Genomic DNA, 12,187 nt, shown 5'->3' on the forward strand with positions numbered 1-12,187 from the left:
TCCCATGCAGATACCAGGGCTGAGACGTCAGTTAGCATGACCAAAAATAGCACTCTGCAGCTGTTAGTGGAGGGGGACGTTCCCATTCCTACTAGCATGCCACTGGGGAAATGAGAGTCCTCTTTCTCCTTGAGAGCCAATCCAGTCGGTTTTATTCAGTCTGTAGCCTGGTAGGTTTATAACCTGTCCCCCAGCCATTATGTGTTTTAGATCAGAGAAGTTTCCTGCTACATGGGTGTTTAGTTTAACACCTGTGATCTGATTTTTGTGTCCAGCTCCAGAGTTCTCCCATGTACTTCATGCTGGTCCATTTTCAGATCACCATGATGGAGTAAACAAACGAACAAATGATTAGTGACTGCAGTAGCATAGCAACCAATAGCAATACTTTGCCCTCCCATAATGCCTCTAGTCTGAGGCTCTCCAGCCACCTTATCAACAACAAAAGCGGCAGAGAGTCCTGTGGCACCTTATAGACTAACAGATGTATTGGAGCATAAGCTAGTCTATAAGGTGCCACAGGACTCTCTGCTGCTTTTACAGATCCAGACTAACACGGCTACTCCTCTGATACTTACCAACAATAGTTAATGAAGCATCATATCACTCTGCAATGTTCATTCTGTTTGACAGAAGGGGGACTGAGGCACTGAAACGTTAAGTGATTTGTATGTAAACTCAGGATTTGAACTCTGGTCCCGATTTCCGAGCTCCTGCCAATAAAATCCATTGATGACTTTGTGTTATGGATCAGATTACATAACTGGTAACTTGGTTTTCCACCAGAACTGTTCTATTAAGTTCCTGTACAAGGTACTAGGCTAAGCTCCCTCTAAGCTATCAAGGGCCACGCAGGTGGGGAGAGGCACCTCTCCCCTGGCCCAGCCCCAGAGCTGCCGCAGCCGGGGAAAGGTCTCTCTCCCCCGGCCCCAGGCTGCTGCAGCTAGAGGGGGCTGCGTGGAATTTCTCTCTCCCCGCCACAGCCGCAGGGAAGCCTGTACCCCTCACCCTGGCCCCACCCCAGAGTCCTCACTCCCGGCCCCCCCCCACCCCAACCCTCTGCCTCAGCCCTGAGCCGCCTTCTACACCCCAAACCCCTCATTCCCAGCCCTACCCCAGAGCCCTCACCCCCAACCAGAGCCCTCACCCCCCTGCACCCAACCCTCCTGCCCCAGCCCTGAGTCCCCTCCCACACTCCGAACCCCTCAGTCCTACCCCTGCCACACGTCACCTCCATATTAGTGCACATAGATTCATAGATTCATAGATATTTAGGTCAGAAGGGACCATTATGATCATCTAGTCTGACCTCCTGCACAACGCAGGCCACAGAATTTCACCCACCACTCCTACAAAAAAACCTCACACCTATATCTGTGCTATTGAAGTCCTCAAATTGTAGTTTAAAGACCTCAAGGAGCAGAGAATCCTCCAGCAAGTGACCCGTGCCCCATGCTACAGAGGAAGGCGAAAAACCCCCATAACAAAATTCATTCCACACATGAATGAAAAAATTAGAGGGAACATTGGTACCAGGTATATTTCTGTATAAACCGGTCACTCTGTGTCAGTGGTGTCTTGAGAAGAGAATGCTTTTGCAGCTCCTATTCCAACTGGCTTTCTGTGTGGAGTAGACTATTTAACTTACCAGGAGTACAGTGTGAATCGGGAGTGAGGAGCAGTCTGTAAGCATCAACTGGTTTCAGGCTGAAGCGTGTAGATTAATTCCACATCTGTGTTAGGTTTGGCTTGATCCTTCAGATTTGCAACAGCTGTTGGGAAGCAAAGAATCCCCTCTTTAAATGTATGATCAAATTCTCCGAGCAAGAAGCATGTTATTTCAGTGTCATTCTCCTCAAGACAGGAAAAGCTGCATTTAAAAGTTGCTGAGGCAGCATTCTCCTACAGCATCCTCTGATCTTCCTGTGGTTTCCGATTAGCTCACATTTGGCTTTCCATTCACCATGCCTAACACAATAGATGGTCCTTTCAGGGGCGATTGTTCACCTATTTGTACTGTGACTGCCTTTTCTTTCTCTTTCATTAGGCTTCCTGTATGGATCACAAATCCCAAATTGCTCAGAATAAATGTAGCCAACTTCCTGTGCCAGCAGAGCAGAGGAGACCCTTTGCCAGTAATTGGAGTCTGCTTGTGCCACGTTGACAGCCTTGTAGAGACGGTCAGTTAATGGCTAGGACTTCGCCAAGCTCTGCGCTTTCACTTTGCACAGGCTCGTGCAAACGTTGGCTTCAGGTCTAGATCTTCCCTTCAGTTTCAGGCCATCCATATAATTGCTTGGATCTAAGGAGGCCAGAGGGAATTTCCATAACATGAAACACGTTGCAGCCATTCTCGCCTTTAATACAGCTGTGTGGCCTGCTGATGCTACAGGATCCCAGCACTCCATGTTCTGTCTTCAGCCAAGCAGCATCAAGACAGAGCATGACATGCTGGAGGCCAGTCATTTCTGTCAGCTTCATTTTTGTATGAAAGGTATTGTCCAAAGACTACACAAATTAAAATTCCAGATATTTCACTATGAGGTTAATTAACCATTGGAGCAATTTACCAAGGGATGTGGTGCTTTCTCCTATCCCTGACATCTTTAAATCAAGATTGGAAGTATTTCTTAAACCTCTAGCTCAGCCATAAGATAGGAGCTTGATGCAGGAATCACTGGGTAAAATACTCTGGCCCGTTGTTATGCAGGAAATCAGACTAGGTGATCACAGTGGGCCCTTCTGGACTTGCATCTCTCAATCTACATTACTGTTCTATATCAAATGCTGATCAGTCCTTGGTTTTTCTGTAGTGCCCGTCCACCTCTGTAATATCTCAGTACTGATGGAATCTCTTTTCTGTCTGTATTTCCAGATGTTTCACTATGATTTTAACAATGAAAGTTTCCAACCACCAGAAGGCTGTTTATAAGTTTGGGTAGTTGTAAGGTTAAAAGCTGATGCAATCTGGCACTTACTGAACCCACTGTTCCCTTTCAACTCTTAACAAAACACAGAATCTTCTTCTTTGTACAAAGGGGGGGGAAATCTATCCTGTTCTTCGAATGGAGAGGAGAGAATCTGAGGGAATTTGAATTACAGAAATAAGCAGTAAATGAAAAAACCCAGTTTCCCATCAAGGTTATGTACTTTCGGGTCAGACCTGCCGTAAAATGAGCCATTTGACTTTCTCTTAGAAGTGTCTGATCTGCTTTGGAAAGCGGAGCGTGATTGAAAGAGCCCATTGCCATGGGAATGGTGGTAAATCTTGGCAATCATCCTTCAGTGCATGCGTTTTTCATTTCCAATCAGCTTTCCCAATGCACAGGAGAATCATCAAATCAAACTGCTCAGACTTTGAACAGTGCATTCATGTACTTTCTGATATAGACATTCACATTAATATGGTTAGTGCTTGGAGACCACTAATTTGCTATTCAAGCCTTTCATAACTGGGTTTATATGACAGCACATTCCGGTGTTCTTAAATGCAATTGTCTTGTTTGTTCATCCGTGTCTCATGCTGCATTTAAATTATAGGCCAACTAATTATAGCCCAACTAACTGGACTTATCTAGCTGTTTGTCAAGGGATTTATTTATTATTATCACCACAGAGCTCTTCACCAATCTGAGCTGGTTATACTTCACAGACCGCTGAATTGAGGTAGGTAAGCAGAGCTGTGCAAAATGTTCTCAGCTTGCACTGAACAGGGTGTGAAATTTACCAGGTTTCAGCTTCTTTCACAGCTGGGTCTAAGCACAACCCAGCTTTGATGAGGTTCGCAGATGTTTGGAGTGGACCAGGGACTGATGTATGATTTTGAGTTGAAGCTATGGGACTGTCACAGCGCTGTGTGGATTCAACATGAAAGTCAGCCATTGTGACTGATTTTTCTTATTTTGCTTGAGATTTGTGCATAACTGAGCTGGATCCAGTGGGTCTGTGCTTAATGCCCGGCACGACCATAACAATGACCTGAGTTTGAGTCCCAAGCTCAGTCCCTCCTTCCCCCTGTGGCCTTGTAGCATGTGCAGCCCCAGAACCTCGGGTTGCTCTGCAGTGATACCTTTGGTTATTTATACAGCACCCACAGATGTGCAGGACATATAAACTCTGTAGATTATAAATGGCTGAGTTAGGAGACCGTTGGTTAGGCATAATGTAGAGACCACTACCAGCAACCCCCCAAAAGGAAAGCTGCTGCAGCAGCATTCTACAGGGCCTTGAGGGGAGTCTGTTGAATATGGCAAAGACATGACAAAATAGAGCAGCTGTTTATAGAGAGCTCTCCAGTTACTTTCTGTAATCTCTTTATTATTTGCAACAACCTCTTAGATAGCTGCTTGAAAAACGTGATCCTTGTAAAGATCCCTTTAAACTTCACAAACTTGGATTTACTTTGTGTTTTGAACCAAACTCAATTTAACATGGCTGACTTGCATTTAGCAAAGTCTTTGCAGCTTTTGTGGCCAAATCCATTTAGCTTGTGCATCAGCATCATCGATGACGTCAGCTTAGCCCTGGGAATAGTGTGTGTTAGTAAATGGTGCTAGCAGGGGCAGCATGAGTCTGTTTTCTGTAGGTCCTAATAAATGGAGATTTAAAAAAAAAAATTATGATTCTGTATATGCATCTTTTTTAGATATTTGTGACCTAGAGGACTTTGATCATCAAATAACAAGTTTCAGGTAGGATAAATTTTGATAGCCTTGTCAAGTCTCTCAAAACACAGTAAGATTTTTGCACAGAAACAAGTTCTAGAAGAGCGATAGAGATACTGGCATTAAAACTTAAATGTCTCCTATGATTAGCACCCTTAGCTAGAGTGTCGGTAAGCATATAAAAAGCTAGATCACCCAATTCACTCTGGCTCGAGGTTGCATCCTTTTCCTACACCCTTCATCTGTCTTGTCTACTAGATTGTAAACTCTTCAGGGCTGGGATTGTCTTTTAGCACAATACAGAGTCTTCACCGTCTCCATCATACAATGCTTTACATGATGGGGGCCAAATTTCAACTGAGACTTGAGTATTACTCTGATATAAATAAAATAATAAGATGGATCAGAATATAGAAGCATGTGCTTTAAGGTTTATTCTGGATCCATTATTTTGCATTGCAAAATAACTCAGCATAAAGTATCAGAAGTAGTGTAATTGTGAGTTTTATTAACATTGAGGCTCCATTCTGCTGTTCTTCCATTGCGGTTTTTTGTTCTCCACTGGCCCAAATGAATGTCATAAATATCTATGGCGCCAGGGAGAGTTTGCAGCACATTATTTGATGATGTGGGAAACTAATGATTCATTTCCTTCCCTCCCCTCTCCTCTGTCCTCTCTGGTTCTGTGTTGTGATCTGATTGCATTTAAGAGGTTGATAATACATCACTGGGCTGTTTAGGTTGAAGTGCCTTGGAAAAATGTAAGTGAACTGCTCAGATTGGAATGTTTTAGGTACTCGAAGCTCTGAGATCAGCTCCTCTGACCACAGCCTTTCCTGGCTTTTAGTTACAGTTGAAGATGCATTGGAGTGGTTACAGAAGGCTTCCCATGTACACCTGCAGGTTATGCCTTGCCAGCAGCTGTTTTCCTCTTTCTATAGTTCCTTCTAGTGTTGGTGGTTTTTTACAATTCACATTTCAGATGCAGAATAAATTCTATGTGCAGAAATATGATGCCAGACGAGAAGTGTGTGACCAGGTGTGTTTCAGTTATTGGCATTGGATGAAGTTGTGTGGGGAGTTCTAGGCTGCGAATCAAGATGGCCAAAATGCAGCAGGGCCTAGGCAGAATCATCTCTCCAAGTTTCTGTATATCAGCCATGTTTTCAGTGTGAACATGTCTTGGGCATGGACTGGAGATTAGTGTAATGAATGGTGAGTTGGGAGGGAAGGAAGCAGCTGAAACAGGATTGCCTCATAGGGTGGTGGCATATCACAGTTACAGTGCCTTCCAGCCAGAGATCTCAAAGTACTCCACACGGGGGGAAACAGAGGCACTGGGAGATGAACTCCTGTGTCAAGGGTCACATAGCAAGTGCGTGGCAGAGCTGGGAGTAGAATGCAGACTTAGCTCCGGTCGACACGATGTCATTTTCTTTTGAGGTCACCAGGCTAGCAGTAGCTGGGCTCCTGTGTGAGACCTTTGGATGCTCTGCTACAAACTGCCGCTCTGTCGTCTTCTGCATCTTTTTGATCACTGGCCTGTAAGATGCTGCTGCTCAAAAGTATTAATGGTCAAGCTGCTTAGAGTTTACCTCTTCTTCTCCTTCCCCCTCTCTTTTACAGCTAAAACTATGGAACAAATACAGAGTCTCCAACATTCCGTCGCTGATATTTATAGACGCTTCCACGGGGAAGGTTGTGTGCAGAAACGGCTTGTTGGTGATCCGGGATGACCCAGAAGGTGAGACCTGGAGCGCTGCACACCCATACGACGGCTAACAGTTCGCTTCTCTTTTAGCTCCCTTTCCAAAGTGTGACTGGAAGCAAAAAATAGAAACAAATGAAGATCATCAGACTTACCTCATCAAAGCACTGGATTATTTTCAGCATGAAATTCCCTACATTGTTCCCATTAGAGTTAGGGTTTCATTTTTTAACGAACAAAGGCATCCCTTCTAGGTTTTCTGTCTGAAGTGCAAATGAGGGAAAAGTTAGATGAAATGAAACACTGCGGTACGCATTTCACTGGGGGGGACAGGCAGACAAACTGAGGACCCACGTTTTTCATCACTTAAAATCTGTGCTGTTCTCATATAGTGAGTGGTGCGTATATTAGTAACCCCATACAGTTTGAGACAGAACAGTTCCCTTGTTACTTACAGATGGTGCCGAAAAGAAGCTACAGTTTTCTTTTCTAAATCATACCATGCGGCGTGTTTATACCAGACCTTGCGTTCTCTGAATCGGCAAGTGATAAAAACAAACAAATATTGCTGCACATATTTGTAGTCCCTACACAAAATGAAAGTGGGGCATCTGCCTGGACACCTTTGACCTTTCAGCATATGTGCCTCTGCATTCCATGCGGTTGTCATTTCCCTGGTGCGGGAATGACAGATACTGAAAACAAGCCCCTAGGTGTAACACAGGGGGCGGGAGCCATGCAGCATGACAGGCTAAGTATAATTTGTGGTCGAAACCATCTGGTAATGTTTCTTTAGCTCTGGCTGAATTTATGGGCTGCTTATTCTGGGAATTGGCAGCAGGAATAGTCAGAATATATGGACGCTTTTTTTAGGTGGGTAAGGAAACCTGTGTGTCCATTATCCTGCCGTAAAGCTATGGACAAAGCAGCCCTGTGTGGGGGAAATGAAAATGGTGACAGCTTTAAGGAAGCCTGCTGCTGTTCCTAAAAGAGAAAGACCGAGGTGGGAGTTGAGCTGCAGTAACCGAGGCTACACCAGCTGCTTCTCAATTGTTTTCAAATGCTAGCTGTTCAGGAAGCAGAATGGCTGTGAGGAGCGGGATGGGCAGATTGACCTGTTCTCTAAAAGATGAATACTCAGAGTACATGGCCTGCACCCCAGCCATGAGCAGAGAGATCCTGAGCCTGCAGAGCTCTGCCAAACTCATTTAAAAGGGAAGAATGAACCGCAGACCACAGCAATGACCTGGCCGCCCAAAGCAGTACTATGTGCATTGTTCCCAGAGAGCATTCTGACATCTAGAGACTGGGTGAATGCACGCAAATGCACTTTGCGGCTTAGAAGGCACAGGGGTCCCTAAGGGTCAGATCCTGCCCCTCTGTGGGCACCGAGGGTCCTATCCAGAGTAGAAAGTGGTGCAGTTGTGGTGTTTGCGGGAGGGGAGAGCGGGGAAGAGGATACTGAGAGCCTACGTAGGAAATGTGGACCCTCTGCTTGATACAAAGCATGGCTCCTCTGGGGTGTCCTGCGTAGGGCGGTTGGGGATGGAGGTGTGAGGGCAGCAAGTAGATTTGCAGCTGCATAGGTCTGCTGGCTGAGCACTCCATTGTGGGGAGGAGGGGGACAAACCCGGGGCTGCATAGACAACTTCATCCCTGAGACTGCACTAGTGGCTGAACCCTGGGAGGGGGTGACTCTGGGGTCCCCCGCATGGAAAGCCTGATTGCCAGGTTTGGGGGCAGAGAATATGGTCCTTTGTAGGCGGCTCTCCTCTGCGTCCCTCAGTGGGTGTTTCATAGAGTGGTTTTCCCTTCAGAACAAATGTGTTGGTTAACGTTTTGTGCCAATCTCCCCACGGGGATGTGGCCCAGTATCTGGGTGGCAGAGGATGTCTCCATGGAAAGACATCGGTGCAGATGGATTAAGAGGACTCCCGGCTCCTGTCTGTTGCATGGTTGCCCAGCTAGATGCCTTTGGAGAAGGGGGAGGGCCTCAGTAAAGCCATTTCAAGTGTAAATGCTAGATGTGGCTCTCACTCTTCTTCTCTCTGCCTTCTCCCCTTGCCCATCCCAAACTCCCCTAGGGCTCGAGTTCCCCTGGGGACCAAAACCCTTCAGTGAAGTTGTTGCAGGGCCTCTGCTCAGAAACAATGGCCAGTCGCTGGACAGCACCGCCCTGGAGGGCTCTCACGTGGGGGTCTATTTCTCTGCGCACTGGGTGAGTAGCTGGCACCTCTCCATCGCAGAGTAAATGGAAGGGGTTGGAGGTGAGTGGCAGCTCTGTGGGAAGGCTCAACCCTGACTGCAGCTCCTCATGCTAGATAACCATGCCCTCTGCTGGCTGGGCTGCCAGAGTCACTTTTGCAGGGGCAGCTGTGCCCGAGGTGAAATTCACCCTGAGCAGACAGGTTCTTCCACCTTCCCCTTCCAGGTAACTGGCGGAGGTTGCACTGGTGACTTGCTGAGTCAGTGCCCTCTATCCAGCAGGCCCAGCCACTTGGCAGACTGCGAGACTGCCTCTTGGCCCCCTGGGAAAGCAGGGATCGTGGGGGCCTCATGGAGCTCCCTGTTCCCCCGCTGAGGGAAGCTGTGGAGTGAATCAGGCCCATTGACTTCAATGAGAGCAGTGTCCCTGGTGTCCAGGTACTATGTGCTCCTCTGTGTTTTTCCAGTGCCCGCCCTGCCGAAGCCTCACGAGGGTCTTGGTGGAGTCCTACCGGAAAATCAAGGAGACGGGGCAGAAATTTGAGATCGTCTTCGTTAGCGCAGACAGGTAATGTCTGCTGTTTGCTTTGGAGAGTTGTGTGCTGTGCCGTGGTGCAGAGGCTGGAGGGACGAGGCAAGTGTGCAGGCCAGACTGGAGAAACTCATGCCCCGAAGCAAGGAGAGAGTTGGGAGTTACTAGAAGCAGATCACGATCAGTACGGTTTTGTGGTACATTCAGCTGTTTGATATGTACCCGCGAGGTGGAAGAAACTCCAAGTATTAATGGATACGACATCTGCTTTAAGGAGAGAAACCAATCGGGTTTGTCCCTTGGAGTGCTGTTGGATACACAGGAGACCGGGCTCTAAATGTGGGGTGGGAGGGAGGCAGGGCTGGACAGGGCTCTTCCAGATAATAAGGACCCTACACCCCAACCTGGTAGCATGAGATACCTTCACCCTGCTGGCTTAGGGGAGAGATTGAAGGAGCCAGGGGAAAGATGGATTAGCCAGGGCAGAGGTGAAGTCAAGATCAAGCCCACAATCCTTGCGGTGGTCTTGCTTGACATTTTGCTTTGAGGTTCCTGCGTGCCCTGGATACAAGCCCGAGGTCTGCGGGACCCTTGAGCAGCAGCTGTCAGAATTGAGGAGATTTTAAATCTCTTAAAATTGAAACTCGCTGCAAGCTCCTTCTTTGGGAGAGGCGCCATCTTTAAAATCAATGCAGTCTCCCCCTGGGTGGGTGCAACTTGGCCTGCCCCGCGTACAGGTGGGCTCTGGGCTCTGGGGAAGTGTCAGGCGTCTGCTGGGACATGTATGGGCAAAGGGTTATACAGGAAAAAGGGCCGCAGAAGGACGGTAATGAGGGTGCATTTATTTGACCTCCATTTCCATTGCATAGGTCAGAGGACTCTTTCAAGCAGTATTTCAGCGAGATGCCCTGGCTAGCTGTGCCATACGCTGATGAAGCCAGAAGATCGCGCCTCAACCGGCTCTACGGCATACAAGGTAGGAAACACCTCAAGCCTGGCATGAAAATCACTCCTGCCCGCTCCTCTCATTTCATTTTTTTCTTAAATGTCTCCTCTTTTTAAATAAAACAAGAAAACAGCAAAGCAAAGGGCCTTCGGCAGAGCTCTCTTCTCTGCAGACTAATGTTCCTACTGTAACCTGCCATCCTGTTAGCCAAAATGGAACTTCAAAAGTAACCTAATAATTCCTCCTGGAAATTTGGAGCCTTCCGGTCTTATGTTTTATCCCTAATTGATTTATTTATTTGTTTTGCTTTTCTTTAAGGTTTCTGTGTTGTTTTCTTGCTCTTCTATGTGATGGGAACTCAGGCCATTGTTCTCTGTAGAGACTGAGGAAGATGGCATCTGATTTGCGTTAGTGACATAAGATTTGCATGTTTGATGTAAACCATGGCTTTGCGTCTACTCTTCCGGGTGTCAGTTTCAGAATTACACAGGCCTTGGCTGCTAAGAGGGGGAGGGAGAGAGGGATTGTGTGTGTATTTTTCAAGGTGTTCCAAAGACTTTGTGCACTCACAGGAGCTCTAAATGTAACTGATGTAATGCACTGACTCTGTAGTAAACAAAGGACAGCATTGATGTCTTGCCTAGAGGGTGTAGTACAGGGAAGGATAAATGGGGCTATTAGCTAGCAGGGAAGTTTTCAGTATTTATGCATGTTTCCTCCCTGTGAGTAGGGGACTGAAGGGATTGATTTATGATGGGAGATGAAAAGAACTAAGGATAATTTGGGTAAGTGATGGTTCAGGAGAAGTTGTATGATGACAGCTTGCAAGTGTCTGAGAGATGCAAACACCAAGAAGGGAATGGAGTTGCCGAGGGTGGTCCAAGGTGCAGCTACGGGCCTGCCCTTACACAGGGTCTCTCAAGGCCTGACTCTGTTACGCTAAGTCCCCTTTACACCACTGTGGCAGCATCCATGGGCCATAAAGTGGGTGTAAATGTAATTTACCTAACCCTGACTGTCACGTCAACGCTATCCAAAGCTTTCTGAAAATCAGGAGAGAGTAAATAATTGGCTCTTTGCATCTGCACCAACAGTTATTCTGTTTAACAAAATAATCAGTTCTGTCTGGTCTGGCCTGCCTTTCCCAAATCTATGCTGGCTTTCACGTTTCCAAACCATACATTATAAACTGCCCCAAATGTCCCTCTTTTGAGCTTTGCATACATACCGAGGCAGAATCTTGCCTGTAGAAGTTAAGTTATCCTTTGCAAACACTTTGGGACTATACCATCCCTGGATTTTTTTTTTTTGTCCTTTGTTACTTCCCCAGGATCGAGATAATAGTTGAATGGTTTAACTGTTTCATCCTTGGCCTTTGCAGGTGTAACCCACCTCTCCCAGTGTCCTGGCCAAATGATTGCCTCCCGCTCTGTTACCTCAGTCTCTCCTCCAGCTTATCCTCATTAGTAAACACAAGCACATCCTGGAGAGATGTGTTGTTAAAATCTTTGTCAAATGTGGATGTGAAGGAACTACTGCTGCAGCTACCAATAGTTTATTCCTCTGCTGCCTTATCATTGGCTTTTCTGGGTTGGTCTTGTTTTCCAGACCTCTGGTCTAGTTTAAAAGTCATGTTGTTCGTCACTGATATCCCTAGCTATATTTGCTGCTGTGTTTCCATTTTACTCTTTGAACGCCCCCTTGACATTCCCTCTGTTTCACATAAAACTCTGACAATGCTGCATTGCTCCCGGTAGTGCTGAGGAGCTCTGTGTTTGCTCTCTCTGATCCTTGTTAGTTAGTCATACCTCTGTTTTAGAACTCTGTAGGGGCCAGCGAGAAACCTATCAGTATAACCCTTAGCAGCCCTGCCTTGTCCCTCTTCATCCCAGAAGAAGGGAAGCCTGGTATGGCCCTTTTTGAGGGATTGCAAGTATGTCTGATAGCAGGTACCAGGCATGTGCACAGTGTAGTGTTTGTGTTTGTTTCACAAGCCTTTGATGGCCTCAGGAGCCCATTCGCAGAGCTGAAATAATACAAGATCTTGTCTTCTCAAACTCATTCAGTTCCTGAGTGGAGGAATGCAGCGAGATGACCAGATCTCTTGTTATTTTGCTGCCATAACTGGCTCC

General features: G+C 46.7%; 1 protein-coding gene across 1 annotated transcript in view; it reads left to right on the forward strand.

Annotated features, from left to right (window-relative positions):
- NXN (nucleoredoxin) overlaps positions 1-12,187 on the forward strand; it is a 101,163-nt gene that overhangs the window by 60,296 nt on the left and 28,680 nt on the right. Inside the window, exons 2-5 of the mRNA XM_077836708.1 lie at positions 6,291-6,408; positions 8,457-8,590; positions 9,045-9,145; positions 9,979-10,085. Coding sequence (XP_077692834.1) covers positions 6,291-6,408; positions 8,457-8,590; positions 9,045-9,145; positions 9,979-10,085 — 460 coding nt within the window. The remainder of the gene's footprint in view (positions 1-6,290; positions 6,409-8,456; positions 8,591-9,044; positions 9,146-9,978; positions 10,086-12,187) is intronic.

This window comes from Eretmochelys imbricata, chromosome 17 (assembly GCF_965152235.1).
Source record: "Eretmochelys imbricata isolate rEreImb1 chromosome 17, rEreImb1.hap1, whole genome shotgun sequence".
Taxonomy (NCBI): Eukaryota; Metazoa; Chordata; order Testudines; family Cheloniidae; genus Eretmochelys; species Eretmochelys imbricata.